At 39.5% G+C, this 22,429-nt stretch overlaps 1 protein-coding gene across 1 annotated transcript; it reads left to right on the forward strand.

Moving 5' to 3' along the window:
• The first annotated feature begins 656 nt into the window (after positions 1–656).
• FMOD (fibromodulin) lies at positions 657–12,121 on the forward strand. Its single transcript, XM_015829038.1, has 2 exons — positions 657–1,663; positions 11,471–12,121. Exons 1-2 carry the CDS (start codon positions 679–681, stop codon positions 11,620–11,622), a joined length of 1,137 nt encoding a protein of 378 aa, XP_015684524.1. The 5' UTR covers positions 657–678; the 3' UTR covers positions 11,623–12,121.
• The last annotated feature ends 10,308 nt before the right edge of the window (positions 12,122–22,429 follow it).

A 22,429-nucleotide genomic window follows, 5' to 3' on the forward strand; every position in this document is an offset into this window, starting at 1 on the left:
ACTAACGGCCAAGGGAAATTAACGGGAGATAAGAACCAAAGGAATTCAAGGTGGGTAGGACCATGTGGGTCAGTCACTCTTGTGGGTGACTGATGACTCATTTGATCTCTCCCTCAGGCTCAGCCTGGTCATCTCCTACATCTACAAAGAAGGGAATTATATACTTCTCAAAGTTGGTTTTGCCTGGAAGATCTTATAAGTCTTGCAAATTGAAGTCTCTATGCCTGACATTAAAAATCTAATAATTGCTTTTAGTGGTCCCATAAACCTGACTCAGACTAGTATGTATGAAAAGCATGTATGTTTAACTCATAAGTGATCTCAGTCCCTTTTATACACATTAACAGCTGCTAATTAGTATGGAGCTGTGGTGGTAGAGTGGTTAGAATGCAGCATTGCAGGCTAACTCTGCTTACTGCCAGGAGTTCGATCCTGACAAGTTCAAGGTTGGCTCAACTTTCCATTCTTCTGAGATTGGTAAACTAAGGCCCCAGATTTTGGGAGGCAATATGCTAACACTGTAAACCGCTTACTAAAACACTATGAAGCAGTATATAAGTCTAAGTGCTATTGCTATTGCTGCTTTGTTTTCTTGAGTTAATATTTTTGATGGTTGTTTTTTTCTCTCTCTTTTTTCTTACTGTACTCTTTATAGGTTAAACCAAAGTTTGCGGCACAATGCACTGGGCTTCTGTTTTGATCCTAGTTGGCTTCTGTGGAATATCCTTGAGCCAATATGAAGATCACTACGAGGACATATTCTGGCTACAGCAATATTTACGCAGCCAATCTTCCTACAGCTATTCACCATATTACGAAGATGAGATTCCCCCCTATTCTTCTTACTCTTCTGAGCCAGTTGGATCCTATGTTGGAGAGCCTGTCCCTGAACCACCTGTTTCTAAGGAATGTCCTCAAGAATGTGAATGCCCCCCTCATTTCTCTTCTGCCTTGTATTGTGATACTCGAAATCTTAAGTATCTTCCATTTGTGCCTTCTCGGATGAAATATGCCTACTTCCAGAATAACCAAATTGTGGCAATCCAAGAGGGAGCCTTTGACAATGCAACCAAGCTCGAGTGGTTAGCACTGCACGGCAATCAAATAACCAGTGAGAAAATGGGCAAGAGGGTCTTTGCCAAGCTCAAGAATCTAGAAAGGCTGTACCTTGACCATAACAACCTGACCAAAGTGCCTCACCCTTTGCCACAGTCACTGAAAGAGCTTCACCTGGCTTATAATCAGATCTCCAAGATCCCATCCAATGCCCTTGAAGGCTTAGAGAACCTCACTGCCTTGTATCTCAGCCACAACCATATCCAAGAGATAGGATCAAATCTCAAGTGGTTAAACTCTCTGATCCTTGCAGATTTGAGCTACAATCACCTCACAAGAGTCCCTGGTGGGCTTCCAAGCTCCTTAGAGCAACTCTATTTGGAGCACAATCACATAAATACAGTCCCTGATGATTACTTCAAGATCTCCCCTAAATTGCTGTATGTACGAATGTCTCACAACATCCTGACAAATGAAGGTCTCTCCCCAAATGCTTTCAATACTAGCAGCATTCTGGAACTTGACCTCTCTTACAACCAGCTTCAGAAGATCCCACGAGTCAGTACAAGCCTTGAAAATCTTTATCTTCAAGGGAACAAAATAAATGGTGAGCTTTCGTATTCTGAACTATGAGCTAGTATGGGGTGGCATTGAAGCGGGATAGACTGGGTGGATAAGCTGTTGTGAAATGATCACAATTATGGTAGGTAAAAGAATATCAGCTGCTTTCTTGGATGCAATGTTCAGAAATCGTGGTACATTTATCCCACCTCTGCCTCCTTAATGGCTTTTCTTTGATAAAATCAAAGTACTAGGAAAACATGGGGCATTTGCAAATGAAAGAGAGACTGGAGGTTACTAGACAGAGGTGCAGTCTAATTTTGATATGAGATAAGGCTTGTTATATGAGCAATTGAAATATATTTCAGTTGTTCCTTGTTACGGCAATGAGTAGAGAAGGAAGATTACCCCCAAAGTTCCTGTTGCAGAAAGTGGTGCCTGAAACCTGATGCTTTGTTCCTGAGAACTTACAGCATTCTCACAAAGCAGCCTAAAGAGCAGGGGGGGAGGGGAGTTGGCTGCTGGTTGTGAACCCAAAGGGGGCATCCAGCAAAGCTGCTGGAAGCTCTTGAAAATTGACAATCAATTTGACTTTCTCCTCTACTGGAAGTTTTTCCCATATGATAATGAGGAAGAAAAGGGGGCAGTTCTCCTATCCTTAGTTAGAAAGTACATTAAACAGCCTGGAACAATTTGGGGAGGGGGAGGTGTTTTAAAACAGATTCATAAGGACATACTTCTCACTCACACAACTGCCCTTTTTTTCCCCCTTGGGGAGAAGAAAACATTTTCTCTTTAATTAGCCACTGTTTTGGTTAAAGCACAAAATGACAGTACAGGAAATTGAAACCAGAAAGCAACGGGGTCAATTCCTCTCTTGTTTTTTCAGTTTAAGGAATATTCTATGTTCTCCAAAGTCTGCAACAGATAGTTCTCAATTTACAACCATTCATTTGATGATCATTCGCTACACTGATGATGTTACCTAGTTTAGTAATGGAATGTCTGCAAGAAAGCAACAAAGTTCAGAGAGCACCAAGGTCCCCAAAGTTATAATGGTTCTTGCACTTACGACCATTGCAGCCTCCTCATGGTCCATGATCATAATTTAAATGTTTGGCTACTGGTGTGTATTTACGAAACTTGCAGTGCCCTGGGGTCATGTGATCACCATTTGCAACATGCCCAGCCAACTTTTGACAAGTGAAGTTAAATGAGGAAAGCTGGCTTCACTTAATGACTGTGTGATTCATTTAACAACTATGGCAAAAAAAGGTTTGTAAAATCAGATGCAATCGTATGATGGTTTACTTAACAACTGCATCGCTTAGTAATGGATGTTCCGATCCCAATTACAGTCATGAGTCAAGGACTACCTTGACATACAACCATAATGGAGTTTGGCTATTATGGTCATATGTCACAATAGTCATGGGACCAACCCAAATTTATGACCTTTTGGTGGCAATCATTAAGTGAACATAGCAATAACACTTAGACTTATATACCGATCCAAACAGCCCTCTACAGCCCTCTCTAAGCAGTTTAGAGAGTCAGCATATTGCCCGCAACAATCTGGGTCCTCATTTTACCGACCTTGCAAGGATGGAAGGCTGAGTCAACCTTGAGCTGGTCAGGATCGAACTCCTGGCAGTGAGCAGAATTAGCCTGCAATATTGCATTCTAACCACTGCACCACCATGCCTCTCTTGCTTTGCTTAACATAAGAGTTAAGCAAATGCTAAAGTCATTAAGCAAGCTAACACCATTGTAAAATGTAGTCACATGATAGTAAAATACTGCAAGTGGCCATAAATGCAGCCACAATGCTGAGTGCCCAAAGTTCAGTCACATGATTGCAAAGGTAGCCTGACCATTGGAACTTCAAATCCAAGTCATACGTCTCCTTTTTTTGGGTCAGTCATAACTTCTAATGGTCACTAAACGACCGATTGTAAGTCAAGGACTACCTGTATATTTAAATAGGCCCTTCATGAGAAGGAGGATGGCTAAGAATGAAGGAATCAAAGAACAACAGATTTGCTGTGGGCAAGAGAAGCTATTTTCCATCAGCCAATACCTCTGACACAAGAAAAGGTCATTCAACATCACTGTCATCAGAAAAGAAACACAACTGGAAAGAGGGGGAGCAGAGTTTCAAAGTAATACAGACCGTGTAGTTCCTGATACTGCTACTCTAATGTGTTGGAAGGCAATACTCATTTTCTTCAGCCATTTAAAATTCTTTTGATATTTGCTAAGATCAAAGTAACCGTTGATATCCAGTGGCAGGTTTGCTTTAAGGGGAACTATAGTTTGACTTTTTAGCACTTAGCATTTTATGACATAATTCCAGTCATCGTGTATACCAGTGACATACTCCTATTTCAAAAAGAAATTAGTGTAGGTAAAGAAGTTTTTTTAAAAAAACAATGCTTAGTAGCTAAAAAGGACTGGATTCTCTTATGATGGGTGAATTAAGTAAGTAAAAATGACAGCATAAGTAGAAGCAAGATAAGAAAGAGAGCTAAAAGTCTAAAGTTATTTCCTAATCTTAAAATGATTAATGTTCAGTGTATAGTCCATTCATTTTTTTTCACTGATCAATGGTGGCAAACATTAGAAAGATCAAGTTAATAACACACTGTGATCTTTCTGACATAGTTTTGAGTGTTATCATATGTTGGTTTAATAGGAAACTCCAGGAATGCAAATGAGATTTACACCAGATTAAGAATGTGTTAAGAATGTGTTATATCTATTTGTCTGAGAATAATCTTTACTAAATTCAAATGGAGCTTTAAATATGCATGTACAGAGCTCTGTTAACTGTTTTTAAATATTGTAACTGCTTTGAAATTCTGATTGGAATAACATTTTATAGGCTTGATAAAAAGGATTCTTGTAGAATGTTTGGCTCTGTATAAATGAGATACCTACAACAGGTAAAAAACAATAATTTTGAGTTGGAGAAAATATTTGGTTAAGTTGCATTCCAAGCTTAGTGACAAATCCGCCATAGGCTGTGGGTCTCTTGCACCTCTTGAAGAAGAGACAGCAGTCTGGCTTGTTTTAATTATTTCTTTATCTCTAACTGAGGCTAACATAAGGTTATTTACTACTTTGCCTTATAAAGGCATATCAAGTATAGCTTCATTTACTTGAACTCTGACCCCTGGGAGTTCAGCATCTTTTTTCCACTGTCCAGATCATTTGGACACTCCTGTTCCCCTGTTGCTAATTATAGTTGTGTCTCAGTGATTCCAGTACAACCAAAATAGTTAAACACCACCACCACCACCCCCCGCAAACCAGTGGTGGGATTCAGCCAATTCGCACCACTTCGGTAGAACCAGTAGCTAATTTTTTTGTTGCCCAGGCCCAGAATGGACTTCCGGAAGCGGCATCCACACAGAGAACCGGTTGTTCACATATTTGAATCCCACCACTGCCGCAAACCCCTGCAAAGTAGCTCTAGTACCTTGCACTGGATCACTGGGGGGGGGGTGAGAAAGAGAGAGAGAGAAAAAAAAGTTAAAGGCTTTCCTGCTGCGAGATCATCCTTGTTCAGTTTGTGTGTATGTGTTTGAATGCTTATGTGGAAAAAAGGCGAGAAATCAAGAGAGAGAAAATAAAAAGTGTATTAATAGATTTATATTAGTGTGACAATGGGATTATGTACAAATGTGTATATCTGTGAATGTGAGATCTGAGTGCACAAGATCATATGTTTTACATGTAGCACACGAGATTTAATCCTGGCTCTGTCCACTGGAATACAGCCCAATCACCACCACGTCATTTACCCACTCCTGGTATATTGTTAGGCGGATAAGCCAAAATAAGCCGTACGTTCACAGAGAAGGTGAGAAAATCTGAAGCTTGAGTTTGCCGAGTCCCATTTTATCTAAACAAAGGAGATTATAGCATATTCTTAGTGTAATTAGTTGATAAAGCAAGACTTCAAACTAATTATGGACCGTAGAAATCAGTTTCAATGTATTTTTTAACAAACTGTACTCAGAAGCATTTCTATCCATCAGGAAGTACAAAAGCCTGAAGCCAATATAAGAATATCCTTTTAACATGCAATCATCTTTTACAATTACAGATGTCCTAGCACAAATCATAGCACAATCACACTGCAATTTTTGCTGGTTTTAGAAAACCACCTTTCAAAAATTCAATGAGATAATCATTAGCTAAATCTTAAACTGATGGCATAATTCAGATTCTTCTTCTAAGGATTATAACTTCTAACCAGTGGAACTTCTATCCACAATTTGTGAGATCCTTTGCAGGTAAATTGAAGATTAGGGACGTTTTACATCAGAGGTCTGTCTGCACCAGTCCCTGTCAAAGATCCAAAATGTAGCACAAGATGCTGACAAAATCTTAGACGTATCATTAGAATTTATCAAGATCTCTCACTATATCCCCCCCCTTTTTTAATTTGGGTACGCTTGAGTGCTGAGTAGGCATTCTGTGGCAACCTCTAACTAAGCTTTCATTTCCAGAGTGGCACCAGCTCTAAAATAAAGTCTTTTTACCCCAAATCACTTTGGAGTTATTCCCACGTCTTTGCTGATTATGAATTTCATTAACTGTGCCCTCCTAGTTTTTCTTGGTTCTCACCTGTTGTATTTATCTATGTATGTATGTGTAATTTTTATTCAAGAATTTAAAAAAAGAAAATGAAAAAGTAACACAACTAATAGAAAATAAGAAAAAAAATGAAAAAAGCTAAAAATGCAAGAAAGGGAAAAACTAAAATAAAAGTAGAAAAGAAAGAAAGGGTATACAAAAAAGTAGCTTCAATTCATCCTGAAAGCAGTAATAAGTACAATTATAAACTTGCCTCTTATTCTATGGCAGGGGTCTTCAAACTTGTCCCTTTTATGACTTGTGGACTTCAACTCCCAGAATTCCTCAGCCAGCATGCTGGCTGAGGAATTCTGGGAGTTGAAGTCTACAAGTCATAAAAGGGACAAGTTTGAAGACCCCTATTCTATGGTTACAACATCTCTCTCTTCTTTCTCTAATCTAGTTTGTCTAATCATCAATATTGATGTCTTTTGTTGTCTATTTATGTCTTTTCTAGAAGCAAAGAAGTCAATTCAGCCATCTTGGCAAATTCTACCATCTTTCCAACTATTCCTTCATTATCAGTAGTGCTGAATCTTTCCATCTTACAATAATCTTGCTGCGGTTGTCCTGTAGAAAACAAAGCTCATGACTTTTTTTTTCCCAACTGTTTTCCATCAATCCCAAAAGAAAAACCTTTGATCTCAATTGTATATCAATATTTAAAATCCTCTGAATCCATGTACCTGTTGCATTTATCAGGTTTACGCCTGTCAGGGTCTAAAAAGGTATCATCAAGTCAGGGAGAAAGTTAAGACAGCTTTGCCAGTTTCAAACTTTTCTTCAAATCTCTGGCTCTTTGTGACAGACAATTAAATTGTTTCTCCAGATTCCTTTTTTTGGATTCCTTCATTTTTCAAGGAGTTCTGTAGTTAACCTTTGAAGTATTTTTAACATTTTTTTCATAAGACAGATGCTTTTTTTTTCTTCCCCAAAGTAAAAAAAGAAAAACACCAGAACAAGAAGACACAGGAGCAAAATTAGTGCTGCGTATAGACCTGAAAGTTGCTAGACTTTTAAGGTAATGCGGACTTTTATCTCTTACGCAGAATCTTTTTTGTTGTTGTTCTTTAGGCCTTTCAAATGAAAAATAGTCAATTTTCTTTCACCCATTTTCATTTTGACTCATCTGCAGAGTTCAAACTCTAATCTCAGCTAAGACGCTGAATTGAAAATTTGAAGGCTAGAGACAAAAAAAATAGTCCTTTCAGAAGGATGAAGGCATTTTGAAAACAGCACATAAGTGCTTTTTGTGCTGCAAATACTGTAGGATACTACTGTGGATTCGGGCAAACAGGCTTTGCAGGCAATTTGTTTCCAAAAATCAGCCAGAACCATTTGGCCCAAGGCCTGTAATACTGCAAAAATACAGCAGTGTGTAGCAACTCAGGCTCCAAAAACTCTCAGCTCTCTTAAAAAGGAATGCCTGCTTCCCATTTCAGACCTTTTCCCAACTCCTGCATATCATTGCGGGCAACAGAGGCTTAACAGATGGTATGAGTTACTATTCTACTTTCTCTGGTGATTCTATAGTAACATGCAGAGTTCTGCACATACACTAAAATAACAGCAGTTTGATAAAATAGAATTGGGAACTTGTTTCATTGGTGTTTTTACACATCCCATTACAGTTTACTATGGAAGCAAAAAAAAATTGCTCTACTTCAATATGCCATTATAAAGCAAATTGAAGTTATAATATTCCCACTCCTGATGACTGCTGCTCTTCCTTACGTTTTACCTTTTAAATATGTTCTCAGTTTTGAATGTTGCTGCTTTGACATGCAGCTGATGGTCTTTCTTTTAGAAACCATTCAGCCATCATGTAGTCAATGTGGTTTGACTACCGAATGATATTTAAAGGACAAGTGAGGTTTCCAGGCCATGGCATTGGTTTATCTTCACTAGAACCATGATGAGGCCAAGATTGGCTTGACTATTTGTAGAAAGTGGAAGGCTAAAGATCGGTAAAGCATATTTCATTCTTCCTCTTCATTACCATCAACAACAAATAACTTTTTTACCTAAGTCAAATTTAAATGTAAAAAGAATGTAGCAGAATTAACCTACACACTGACTGATTTATACAATACAAAGGGATTGGAGGTTAGAGAATAACAGAATAGCAGAGTGGGAAGGGACCTTGGAGGTCATCTAGTCCAAGCCCCTACTCAAACAGAAGACCCTATATCATGTCAGATAAATGGCTGACCAATGTCTTCTTAAAGCCTCCAGTGATGGAACACCCACAACATCTGAAGGCAAACCATTTCACTAATGAATTGTTCTCACTGTCAGGAAATTTCTCCTTAATTCTAGGTTGCTTCTCTCTTTGATAAGATTCCATCCATTGCTTCTTCAGATGCTTTGGAGAATAGGTTGACTCCCTCTTCTTTGTGGCAGCCCCTTAGATATTGAAAGATTATTATCATGTCACCACTAGTCCTTCTCTTCATTAGACTAGATATATAGGTAGTCCTTTAGTGACCATCTGAAATTACAATGGCAATGAAAAAAGTGACTTATGACCATTTTTCACACTTATGACCATTGCAGCATCCCCATGATCACGTCATCCAAATTCAAACACTTGGCAACTGATTCATATTTATGATGGTTGCAGTATCTCTATATCACCCTTTGCAACCTTCTGCCAAGCAAAGTCAATGGGGAAAACAGGTTCACTTAACAACCATGTTGACAACTGCAGTGATTCACTTAACAACTGTGGCAAGAAAGGTCGTAAAATGGGGCAAAACTCACTTAACAACTGTCTTCCTTAGCAACAGAAATTTTGGGCTCAATTGTGGTCGTACATTGAGGACTACCTGTACCCAGTTCCTGCAATCCTGTGAGTTCTAGTCCCACGTTAGGTATGAAGGCAGCTGGGTGACTTTGGGACAGTCAGCCTTAGGAAGGATTCACTGGCAAATCATTTCTGAAATCTTAGCAAGAAAACTGCAAGGATTTGTCTACCCAATTACCAGGAATCAAGCTTGATTAAGGGTAGAATCTGTTTCAAATAACTAGGCTTTGAATGCCCTCTGGCTGCTTAAAAGGAACAATACAACTTATTTCCTCCAGCATATATCTATCTATCAATCTGCCTTGGAAGCCTTCAGAATCTCACTGTAAGAATAATCACTTAAGAATGGCAGAGAAGAAAACAAGACTAGTTCTTAGACAGAGAGCTTCTGGGTTACTTTTATTCTTCAAGATCTCTGTGATCTTTGGGCAACACAATACATGTATCTCCCAATTACTTATGAAGTTTATGCAGTAGCCATCAACATTAGTAGTATAGCATAGGTCCGGGGTCTTCAAACTTGTCCTTTTTATGACTTGTGGACTTCAACTCCCAGAATTCCACAGCCAGGTGCCTGGCTGAGGAATTCTGGGAGTTGAAGTCCACAAGTCATAAAAGGGACAAGTTTGAAGACCCCTGGTATAGGTTACTGATAGATTAAAACCACAAAGAGATTCTTGCCCAAATAATTTAAAAACTAAAACCAATCCAAAAGAAAATAGAAGAGTAAATGAGAAAATAATAAATTATTTAAAACTCTGAGGTTTTTTTTTTCATGGAAGTACTCTAATAAAACACTGCTCCCACAATATATCACTTGATCTAAAACAGGGGTTTCAAACTGCCGGCCCGCGGGCTGGATGCATCATAGCGAAACCGGACCCACCCTATTATCAGCAATGGCAAAAAAAAGTCACAATATGTCGCGATATGTCATGTGACGTTGCGAGTTTGACACCCCTGATCTAAAAGAACAAGAAGTTTCCCACTAAATTATTTATTTCTCCCCAGAACCCAAGCTACGCACAAAATGGCTTTTCAGTAACAGCTCCAAAGCCTGACTGCTGCCTAGCTCAATTTTCAGGTCTTAAAGTAAAGCTTGTTGATTTTCTTCTTTTCATTTTGTCCCCCTCGGTTTATTTAAATGGTATTTTAAATTACCTCTGACCCATTGTGGTGATAGTTTCTTTCAACTTTGGTTTTAAATGGATTTCTTGTAATTTTAATATTCTTTTCTTAATTATTTTCATCAGCTTTTTTGAATGCTTCTTAGAAATTCATGGCCTATTTCTGATTTGACAAGTGATAAAAACGATCTTGGAATAATACCAGTGTTTTTTAACCTTGGCAACTTTAAGATATGTGGACTTCAACTTCCAGAATTCCCCAACCTGTCTATACTGTGGCCACAAAAACAGGGCTAAATCCAGGTAGTCACCAGGAGTCAATTTAACTCAAAGGAGATTTTTACTTTTACATCGTATGAAAATTGTATATGATGACCTAAAGGCTGCCTTTAAATTTTCAATTCTATGTTTGTGATAAAAGCCTTCCATTAAATTTAACTTATTTATTTAGACATGCTTTAGTCACCTATTAATAAGAATTGCTTTGAATAGGTAGATTAATACCATTAAAGGAAAATGGCACAATTCGGCTTTCATGATGAAAATAATTATAAAAGAAAATTATCCTAGTCTCAGATTTTTGGGATTTATAATGGTATATTATACAATTCAAATAATTTTTCTATGATTCCATGAAAATGGTTTAAATGTTAAAATCCTAGCTACCTCCAACTTTGCAGCTAGGGATGCACTGCTTAGCCCAATAAAATCTGGATCAGAAATGTTATTATTACATGAAAAATAGAGCTATCGTATTTGGGCTGAAAATGCTGACTAACCTCTAGATGGCAACAAAGATATACACTGACCTCTTTTCTGCCATCTGATGGTCATCCAGACATATGCAGCCTAAATCTTGCAGCAATAGTTAAAGGCCAGCCACAGCTCATTTTATATTTGTTGCTTCTTCAATCTCTACCCAATACATAGGGAGACTAGTAATCTTACCTTACATCACAGCCCACAATGCCATTGTTGCCTTGCAGACCTACTGGACCTCAAGGTCTAAAATACGCAAAGAGAATGTCCAAAATCCATACTGGCTTAGGGAATTTTGAGGCTTAACCCAACAGTTCTGGAAGGCATTAGTTGAGGAATGCTGATTTATGTCTTTAGAGTAACTGAAACTCCCTTTGAACTAGCTAATCCCTGGAGTTACATATAGGGGATCCGAGCTAATGAGATTTGCCTTTGTTGATAAGAATGTAATACCTAATTCTTAAGCTACATAAAAGAAAAGTGTAAGAGACACATAATTCTTTCTTTTTGTTCCCAGAATTCAACATCAAGAGTTTTTGCAGCTTCGTAGACATCATGAATTTTTCCAAGCTACAAGTCTTGAGGCTGGATGGGAATGAGATCCGTCGCAATCATTTGCCCTCAGATGCTCCACTATGCCTGCGGTGGGCCAATGTCATAGACATTTAACTACTTCACTTGTTTCTTTCCTTAGACCGCCTCCATCATATGAACAAGGCTAAATACCTCCTGAAATCCTATGGCACAATGAGGATTCTTCCTCACTTTTATTACTGCTTCATTTGACTGAGCTTCCTCAGTGGTATAATGTAGGAAGGATTGGTAACCTGATCACAGAGGTGTTGTTTATAATAGTCAATTTGGTAACAACAAATAGGCCATCCAAATCTTTGCTTACCTCTTTCCCATTTTCTCTCTACCATGCTATCCTTTTTTCAACAATCACTTACCCAGTTTTCATGACATGCTGTTGGATAGTGCTCATTCTCTTTGGTGAGCAGTACAGAAGTCTTTTTCTTTACAAGTGTTTCATGTGTGTAGCATTAGAAATTCAATGCCAGCTGGGATAACTTTGGGATTTAGTTTTCCATGTGGGTGGACAGCAATTAAAAAGTACTGTAGCATGTATGCAGTGGGAGTGGATAAGACTAAATCCAAGCAAAATGAAAACAGATTAAAGCATGGGTGTCAAACTCACCGCGTCAAGTGACCTGTCACGACGTATCGTGACTTTTTTTGTATTTCCGGTGCTGGGGTGGGCGTGGCCTCCACATGATGCAACTGGCTCGTGGTCTGGCAGTTTTATACCCCTGGATTAAAGGGTTGGCCACCCAACAAGGAACAATTAGAAAGATGAGTTAGGAAAACAGAAAAAAAAACAAAGCCAAGAGAGAAATCAGTAACAAGTTAGTTGACAGTATAACTCTCCAGGTTTTAGTTGCCAACTAAGTAGCATCGTTTTGTTTATTCTTCTTTCTTTTCCATTAGTTTTAACATACACAATACAACAACACACATTACCAGTGGGGAATCAAAACTCTAACAAGCTTAGCAACACATAAAAATTGCATGTTGAGCTAATCCTGATGCTATACAGCAAATGTCACCATTATGTTTCCAAACCCTAATAGATGCTTGTCATTTATAATAGTCATAATTTAGCCCCTAGAAAGACACAAATATAGTTTTGCACTTAAATAGTTTCAGCAAGACCCTTTCTCTCCATCTTTTTTCCATTCTTACTTTGCTCTAATGCTCCCATTTAATCTCTTAATGTTCTGCAGTCAGTGCTGTTGTAGCAGAAGGACTTTAAGTAATATTTCCGCCTCCGATTGCACTTAGAGAGATTAAAAGAAGTAACAGAGACGTCAAACCTAACATTTTCTCACAGTTTGAGGGCAGCCTTATAGGAATAGAAAAGCTTCATTCATATCACATCCCGGAGGGGTGGAGAGAAAGAGTATCCTTTTCATTTTCAGGAGAAAAAAACATTTTACTATGTAAACATCTGATGGCATTGAGCCCCATTTGAGGCTTCCTACAACCTACAACCACCAGGTTTTTTTTTTTCCTTTCTTCTGTTATAGTGCAATGCAATTCATTACTCAATGCTTTCAGCATGCATATTTTATATTCCTTTCCATGTGCTGCTTGAGTGCATATAAACAATGCTACTGTTTGAAGGCATGTTTCTAAATAGTAATAAAATGCAATGAGAACCATAGGCATTAAAACAGTTGGTAAGACTCAGTATCATTCAAGCAAGATATTTAGTCAGCATATAATGAAGAATTGAGGGTTTTAGGCTTGTACTACTCTGTATGTTCCCATTTCAGCACAATAATCCAATAAAAGGTGCATCCTAAATCCTTGTTATAATAGCATTGCTTTCTTGGTTCCTGTAAGTCTAATTACATTTGCTGTAATTTGTTTGCTTGACTGTAGAATTGCCTGTGTTAAATTTCATGCATGTCATAGTACAGTACCAGCTATGGTGCTTTCATCTATCATCCACTGAGTTCTTTCATTTCCATAAAATTCATGGAGGGAAAAACAAGAACAAGGAAAAATTAGGTCTTGGGAGATTCTGAGACGCTCAAAATACCATCAAAACCTTTTTGTGTATGTAAAATGCATGCTGACAATATTTTAAAAATGTAGATGCATGAACTGTAGATACCATTATTGCTCAATAAAATCCTTTTTATAATTGCATGGAATGACTTGAAAACTACCAATTGTTGAGAGGAAGTCTGAAACATCTGGTGTTAGTGAATAATTATCAGGAATTAAATCCACTGTGGAGACATTTAACACTGCACTTTGAAAAGAAGGTATCTGCAAGGCTATTTAGGGGATCAGATCAGTGGTGGGATTCAGCCGGTTCACACCACTTCAGCAGAAGCAGTAACTAATTTTTTGTTGCCCAGAATGGACTTCTGGAAGCGGCATCCACACAGAGAATCAGTTATTCACATATTTGAATCCCACCACTGGATCAGATATGTTGATTTAGTGAATGAGTTCAGTAAATTAAACCAAGGTTTTATAAACTATGATTTTCTAGGTTCACACATTGTAAGTGTAAACAATGGCTAGGTTCATATAATATGCTAAGACACAAACAGACACAAACACAAAAACTCTTATTATGTTTGGCTCAGAGATCAGCAACCTTCCCAAGCAGAGGCCACCATTACATAGTTTTGCATGATACTGCAAGCACCAAATGATATAAAAGAAAAATAGCCGCTGGAATTTTGTGAGGCCTTATATGAGAACACAGGCACCATTGTGATTATTGGGAGATTTGGGGCATTTAAATTTTTCCCCCTATTTTGATGTGCAGTGGATTCTACATTGAGGTATCATAGATCCCCCAAATGCTTCACTTCTAATTTGATATATTTGCTTGGCTATTTTATTCTTTCCAGCCACTTGGGAATTAATGATCACCAAGCCTAAGTAAGATAAATGTTCTCAATTGTAGGAAAGGCTTCCCTCAGTAATATGTTCTGGGGAAAGCACTGGTTCTGCTTCTCATGCTTTAGCATTAATATTTGACTGCCAAACTGGATGGTTCAAGATAGATAAATCTTAAAGAGGATCAATGTAACCATTATGTTCATAAAACTCTGGTTCAAAAAGCCAGTCTTTTCCTTGAAATGTCACCTCCATTGGATTTCCAGGTAAGACTGTCAGTTAGGTGCTGCAAAAATCTGGACACTTATTAGATCACAGCAACGAGCTAAAATTCTCAGTATCTTTTCCATCTAGTGCAGTGATGGCGAACCTTTTAGAGACTGAGTGCCCAAACTGCAACCCAAAACCCACTTATGCATCGTCAAGTGCCGGGTGGGTGTGGCCCAGTGACTGGGTGTGGCCCATTGGGTGGGTGTGGCCCATTGAGTGGGCGTGCCCCATTGGGTGGGTGTGGCTGCAGTGGTAACGGCAGACTGGGACTAGAAAGTTCAATCAATCAGTTCCAACTTTGCAAGATCTTTTTTTTCACGCGAGAAGTTGAAATTGACTGGTTGAAACTTTTTTTTTTTTTGCACACGGCAAAAGGTTTTATAAAACCCAGCTGAAGGCCTAGGACTGGGGCGACAGCGCATGTGCCCACAGAGAGGGTTCTGAGTGCCGCCTCTGGCACCCGTGCCATAGGTTCGCCACCACTGATCTAGTGGTTTTTTTAATTTCTCCAACCCAAATCTGACAGACCAGTCTTTTTAAACCTTACCAACTAAAATGTTGGCTGAGGAATTCTGGGAGCTGAAGATTGCAGTTCTTAAAGTTGGTGAGGATGAGAAATACTGTGGTACTCTAGACCCCACATATGAAATTGTTCAGCAACAGAAACAGCGATAGAAACAGTAATCTAACGTTGCCCTCTGGTGGCTAACCTATGGAATTTCTTACAACATACAGCTTTTCTTCCATCAAATAATTTTTCATCTTTAAATGCTAATGTTTTACCATCATGGCAAACAAACACAGCTGCCTTTTAGATGATACTTGTGTTGAATTGTATTGCCAAAGATGAATACTTGCTTGGAGGAACTGTCTTATCTACACTGTAATAAGAATTGCATAGCGTACATGAAACACTATGCACAAAGAGCAAGGCTATTTATTTCTGGCTTCTAATTATTGATGGTGATGTGTTTTTCTACCAGTAGCAGAATTACAAATTTGAGAGTGAAATTACAGATTGTCCTTGACTTACAATAGTTCATTTAGTGACTGTTCAAAGTTACAGTGGCACTGAAAAAAGTTACTTATGACCAGTTTTCACACTTTTATGACTGTTGCAGCATCTCCATGATCATGTGTTCAAAATTCGGTTGCTTAGCAACTGGTATTTATGATGGTTGCAGTGTCTCAGGATCATGTGATCAACTTTTGTGACCTTCTGACAAGCAAAGTGAATGGGGAAGCCAGATTCACTTAACAACCATGTTACTACCTTAACAACTGCAGTGATTCACTTAACAACTGTGGCAAAAAAGGATGAAAAATGGGGCAAAACTCACTTAACAACTGCCTCACTTAGCAACAGAAATTTTGGGCTTGATTGTGATCATAATTCGACGACTACCTGTACTATCGTGTGAGGTTTTTTGCAGATTTTCCATTGATTTCAGTTTATTATTGCAGGAGTAAAATTCTGGAACAGATGACCTGTATTTTGTGCTCAGAAATGCACACCTCTTCTGATATGCCAAAGCAAAGGACAAATGCATCAAAATCTCATGTTCAGCATAATTTATTTTCATGTCCCCTAGATCAGGGCTTTTCAACCGGTGGTACACATACCACCTGACAGGCGGTACACGACCATCCTAGAGAAATGGTAGCGGGGAGGAGAGGAATGAGCTGAAGTGGCGGCAGCATCTCACAAGCCTGAGGGAGAGACAGCTGGAGCTGCAGGGCTGTCGGGGCTTGGCAGAAGCCCCAGGATCTGCATAAGTGGCTACAAGCTGATTGGCACTTCTGCAGGGCTGTCAGGGCTCAGCAGAAGCCCCAGGATCAGCACCGGGCTCCATCTGATTGGCGCTTCCGAAAGTAGCGTGTAGTTGGAGGTGCACAGAAAAGGAGGGGGGAGAGAGGAAAGGATATAAAAAGAGGAGGTTTTGGCAGGAAAGGGCCAGCGTGGGGCTGCCCCCACCCCGCTCCCTGGTATCCATCCCTGCTGACAGCTCAGAAAGACAGAGACAAGCCCAGGCCGACCAGGTGCTGATTTACAACCTCATAGCTACCATCAAAGCCAGAACATGCTCAGCCTTAGATCTATGGAGCAGCCTTGGAACCAGCGACAGGCTGCCTCGCTGCCTCAGCCCCGCCCCCGCCCCATCCCCTGGGCATGTGCACAGGAGGTAGCAGTGAGCACACGGAGTCCAGTGTCCCTGGGGATTGCGCTCTGAGCAATTTGCAGGTTCATTTTTTTAAGCTGCCAAAAGCTCCGGGCAGGAGGCTTCCCATTTTGACCCCTCCCCCCGTCATTGCCTCTGTGCCTGAAGGGCCTCTGCATGGCTCTCAGCTCATCTCTCCCATACCCGTGCATGTGTTTGTTTGTGTGTGTGTGTGTGTGTGTGTGTGTGTGTGGTATGCATATGGGGGGTCTCAATCCTTGCAGCCCCATTCTGTGACATTGGGGAAGGAACGAACAGAAAAGAGAAGCTGAGATGGGAGCTTCTTGAAGCCTTCCAGCTTCCTTTGGGGGCGGGAGCTGAGGGAGGCAGGGCGTGATGCAATCGGGAGCACATTGAGAAAAAGAAACAAGTACTCCAAAAAAAGAGCTTTCATCAGTTTGCAGCCTACCATCGCAAAAGGTCTCTGTTGAGGGCGCGGGACTGTAAGGGCTGAGACACACACACACACACACACACACACCACATGCTCAGGTCTGGGAGAGGTCGGCTGAGAGCCACACAGAGGCAACAACAGGTGGGAGGGGTCAAAATAGGAAGCCTCAGCCCACCACTGCCTGCATGTTGCCACTTCTGCCCGGAGCCTCTGGCAACTTAAAAACAAAAAAAAGCAGGGAAGGAAGGAAGGAAGGAAGGAAGGAAGGAAGGAAGGAAGGAAGGAAGGAAGGAAGGAAGGAAGGAAGATTATAATGAGAGGGAGGGAGGGTCTGAGGGAAGTCCTGCCTTAGCACTTGGCCACGACCAGCCCTGCTGCCCTTTTGTCATCCCCTTGTCCCCTCCTCCTGACTCTCTTGGTGGTCTTCCATCCTATCACTGAGGATGCTTTGGTTAGAAAGCCGGATCTCCTCCAATGGAGAGGGAGTGGGCCTCCCTCTGACCCACACATTTTGCCCTCCTGCACACACCAAGAGCAATCTGGAGAAGGAGAGCGAGCCAAGCAGCAGCAGCCTGGAGGAGGAGGTAAGTGTAGCTGGCACCCCCTTGGGGAAGGCTGGGCTGAGTTGGGTGCTTGCCCTCCACTGCCCAGAGCTCTGGGCAGCCTGCACCGCCTGAGAGCAAAGGAACCGCCACTGAAGAAATTGAAACTGGTACTTTTTTCCTTTTTTTTAATGGTTTGTAACATTTTGTTAGATTATGGAATAAAATACAAAAATACAAAAGCAAATAGTAGGACACAGTGCGGAGGAAGAAGGGGGGAAAAAAGTGAGGGGAGAAGGGGAAAAGAAAAGGCATTGACTTCCAACTTCCTCTGCTGCAGTAGAATGAAGCCTTACCATCAAACCTCAACTTTTTATTTTCCATAATAGTATAAACTAGCCATTTCTATAACAACAAATTAATCTAATCAGTAAAACCCAAAATCCCGCCCTTTTTTTTTCCGTCATCAAGTTTTTGACACCTTGCTAAGCACTGGTGGTACTCGAATATTGTCATGTCTTAAAAGTGGTCAATCTGTGCAAAGGTTGAAAAACCCTGCCCTCTAGATAATCTAGCACCCACTAATTTTATTCATGTAGAGCAGAAGCCCCCAGCCTTCTGAGCACCAGGGACTGGTACCGTGGAAAGGGTTTTTTCCGTGGACTGGAGGGAGTATGGTTTCGTGTGCTGCCTGAATCCTTTGGATGGGACTTCGCTTGCTTGTGCAGCCCAGTTTCTGGCATGCTGCGGCCCAGTGGCGGTCCACTGACTGGGGGTTGGGGATCTTTGATGTAGGGTCTTTCAGAAATTACATTGCAGTCCCAGAAGGTATGATTCTTCTCCTTTTCTGGTGCAGATGTTATTCATTGATAATCCAGTATTAGAACTCTAGCCATTGCTGGGCTTCTGGTGAGGATTATAGTGGACCTGATGTCTCTGAAGAAGCAGTGACACTGGCAGAGCTGATTGGAGGGCAGATGCTGGCTGACAAAATGTGTCGGATGAAAGAGAGATTATGAAATAGTCCACTTGTCCTCTGGACAGCTGCTCCTCATGTGTAAACTGCAGGAATAGAAGGTTTTGTAATTGGCTCATAAATCAAACAGCTAGGAGTCACAGGATCCCATCTAAGCTCACAACTATAATGTAGCTTATATGCACAATAAATTAAGCCAACTTAATTTCTTAACCACATTTTCATTTAATCAGTCTACAGATAAACAGATTTTCTTAGTGGCAAGATAAAATTGCTCTTGGTGAGTGCAACCGTTTTTTTCTGGATTACAATAAAAAAGAGACTTTGAAGATGTAAAGACCCACGAACCTTTGACAAAAAAACAAAGAGATGATTTAACAAAGTTTAAGATGGATAAAGGAAACAGTTTTATTTTTATTTGTATTGTTTTTACTTTTGGTGACAGTGCTTTTGCATAAACTTGAATTAAACTAGACAAATGGACCAGGCCTTCATGGGAATGCTTTCTGTTTACTACTAAAGAGTGTAAGTGAGTGGCAGATTTAATAAAACAAAAGATAATGGTAATATGAGCCAGACTGTGATGCTTTGTTGCCATGGGGATATAAATTGTGATGTGGATTGAAAGGTACAGAAAGAGAAAAGTGGAGAAAAAAAATCTGAGACCTTGTTTTTATACAGGATAATTGTAACCAGACTACAGTATTATTGTCTGCACAAAAATGACAAGGTTTGGCACTACTCACAATGGTGGACTGGTTGGTGAAGATGATGGAACTTGCAGAAATGGCTAAATTGACTTCCTTGATTAAAGAAAAGACAGTAGACAGTATCTACTCTTTTTATTGACCCAAAATCCCTTATAGACTTTTTGCATGGAAGAAAAAAATGAATTTATGATTTATGATTTTGATGATTGAAAAATAGAAAAAAGAGAGATTTCTGTACCAATAAAGAAGTAATTTTGTACTATACTTACAATTGCTGTGAAGAAAATGGAAGCTATTTCTATTTCTTTTCATTATTTCTTATGCTTTTTTTTACTTTTTCTCTGCTTTTTTTCTCCTTTTTTATTTACTTTGCATTAGTTCTTGTTAGCTTTTATCTATTTTAAAATAGTTAATAAAAATATATGAAATAAGGAGAAAAAAGAATATCCAGAGTTGTACAAATTCAATATACATTTCAACCACACCAGCCAGTATATTCTAGCCAATCTCAAACTGGACCTATGCTAGATCATAGTTCCCATCATCTCCTTTTAACATTCAAAGAATCATGAGCGGTATGTCACATCTCCATCTTCAGTTCAAAAACTCTTTATTTCTGCCACAAGATGTCAATGTTGTCATTCAAAAGCAATGGCTTGGTAGGGTCTTCCACCTGGTCACAGAAACATGTTAATAAATTCTAAGATCACAGCTGATTTTGCCTGATGCAGCAAAAGCAAAATAGCTTAGCGATAAACAAAGATGCATGGCATTTATACACCTGGTCTATTTCACAAGCAGAAAAATAGCAGAAATAATTGAGTAGGCAAGGGAGCTTTGCTTATGAAGGAAATGCTATTTTTTCCCCCTGGTGCTTTATTAATATTGGCCATGCCAAATGACGTTGCATAAAAGAAGCTCTAGGAAATAGTTTTTTCTGGAGCAATGATAATTGGTTCATAAAATAATTTATATTTGGCAGAATACACTGCAGAAGTCTATGTTTATATAACCATGGCATGGGCAAATAAGACTGGTTCTAGGTTCTGTAAATGAAATTGTGCAAACACACTCCTTGCCATTGTCACCTGAGGATTCTCAAAGAGTGATGGGCAAGGAGCTCTTCCAACAAAGGTCAGCCCCACTTAGAACAGATTAGATCCCACTTTTCTATTGGCCAATAGCACCTCAATCTTGTCTGTATTAGAAGTAAAGTAAGAATATGAGACTCAGAGATATTCAAGAAGCAAAGAGACAGCAGTGAATGTTTAATGTTTTTCCCCATATGTGTGTTTTCCACATTCCAAGTGCCATCAGAATAAAAACACCAAGATAAATGAATTCTAAATTAAGACATTGTGGATGGGATAGACATTAAACATGTCCTCCATTGCTATATTTCCAATATCAGCTGTCTCAATTGCATTCATTTTTTTCACTCATGTTAAATACTATCTGGGCTCTTTTTACACATATTTATGTGTAATTTGTAGTTGGGCCCCATTGCCACATTAATGTTTGTAAAGTTTGTGCAATCTCAATCTTCTGATTTGCAACAACTATTATTTCCTTCATTTGGAATCATTTACAGACAATAATCAATTGTCTGTGTGTGAGGAAAAAAGGCCATCCAACACCTATATGTTTTTTTTTCTGAATGCAAGATAAAAACTTTCCTGTGATATTTTAACAATTAGTTGGCTCTGTTAACTGGGAATTGTAGATGCTCTATTCCCAACACAGGTGTAATATCAATCTGAGGAAGCTTACCTAATGGATCTAATAAAAAGACAGCTAGTCAATTCACTGCTCTCTTCACAAATTAGCTTTAAATTGGCTTTGTTCTATACAAGCATAAGAAAATCTGGAGGTATAGGAAACTGCCCCAAACAAGTTGGATGTAAGCAGCTACATCATCAAATTCATTGTTCATGGTATTATAGTGTTATAATTTTGTGATTTCTTTGATTATGGTTTTGCATGTTGCAGTCATTCTAGTAAACTATGAACCAATAGTGTTGACTTATATTTGTATACAAGCCCATAGTGGTTTAGTCAATAAACCATGGCTAAATAAAACATTGATTAGTGTGTATGAACTCAGTGAGGAATATATGGATCACATGCTTGACCATGGCCATGTTAGGACCTTGCCTATATGTTACTATCCACAAGAAGTGCATTGCCATGTATCCTTTTTTCCCCTTTAACTTTAGCAAGATTTGAAACTGTAATAATGGAGTTGTAGGAAAAAATATCACCTGTACTGGCATTTAAAAGTTGCATAAAGTTTCTCTCCCCATTCCTAATCACTACTAGTAACAGACCATCACATTTGGTTTCTTGCTCTTTTTCATTATTAGAGTGTCAGTGTATCCAGCTTGCATTCAGCTAGGTGAGTAGGCTGGAAAATATGCTGTTGTGGGACAGCATTTGTGTCACAGACTACTTGTGCTTCAAGTAAAACTGAAGCTTCTTAGAGCTGCTGGTGCCATCCTCCCTTTTCTTTGCTGGGAAACCCAACATGCTCTTGCTTTAGTTCCTTGGACAGAACCTTGCCTTAGAACGCTAAGACCCCTTACAAAACTAACACATTTTACAGCAGCAAAAGAATGTAGGCAACACCCCAGCACAAAAATGTACATGTTTCTAGTAGAGGACTCCTCCTCTTCTGAGCCACTCTCTAGCCCTAAGGCCTTAAATTTGGCTTAAATACAAGAGCAGAAGCAAAAAGATGAGTAATATTCTTGGGTTGAGGGGGAAAGGAATGCTACTGTGGTCCAGCCATCTTTTTCAAAAGGCTTGCTTCAGAAGGGTTGGAGCAGTTGTAGGAAGCAATGTAGTGTAGAGATGACTCTTACTATCAGTGAAAGAGATTTCACACTCCAGGTCTTTGAGTAAGACGAAATTCAGCTCTGAGAGTTGAGTTGTTTCCTTAGAAT

Source organism: Protobothrops mucrosquamatus, unplaced genomic scaffold (genome assembly GCF_001527695.2).
Source record: "Protobothrops mucrosquamatus isolate PMUCROS unplaced genomic scaffold, P.Mucros_1.0 scaffold5294, whole genome shotgun sequence".
NCBI classification, from domain to species: domain Eukaryota; kingdom Metazoa; phylum Chordata; class Lepidosauria; order Squamata; family Viperidae; genus Protobothrops; species Protobothrops mucrosquamatus.

Bases quoted from the DNA above. Each gene is read 5' to 3' on its own strand.
- FMOD (XM_015829038.1), top strand. From the start codon at position 679: ATGCACTGGGCTTCTGTTTTGATCCTAGTTGGCTTCTGTGGAATATCC. The intron at 1,664-11,470 runs GTGAGCTTTCGT...TTTTGTTCCCAG, and splicing joins TCAAGGGAACAAAATAAATG to AATTCAACATCAAGAGTTTT.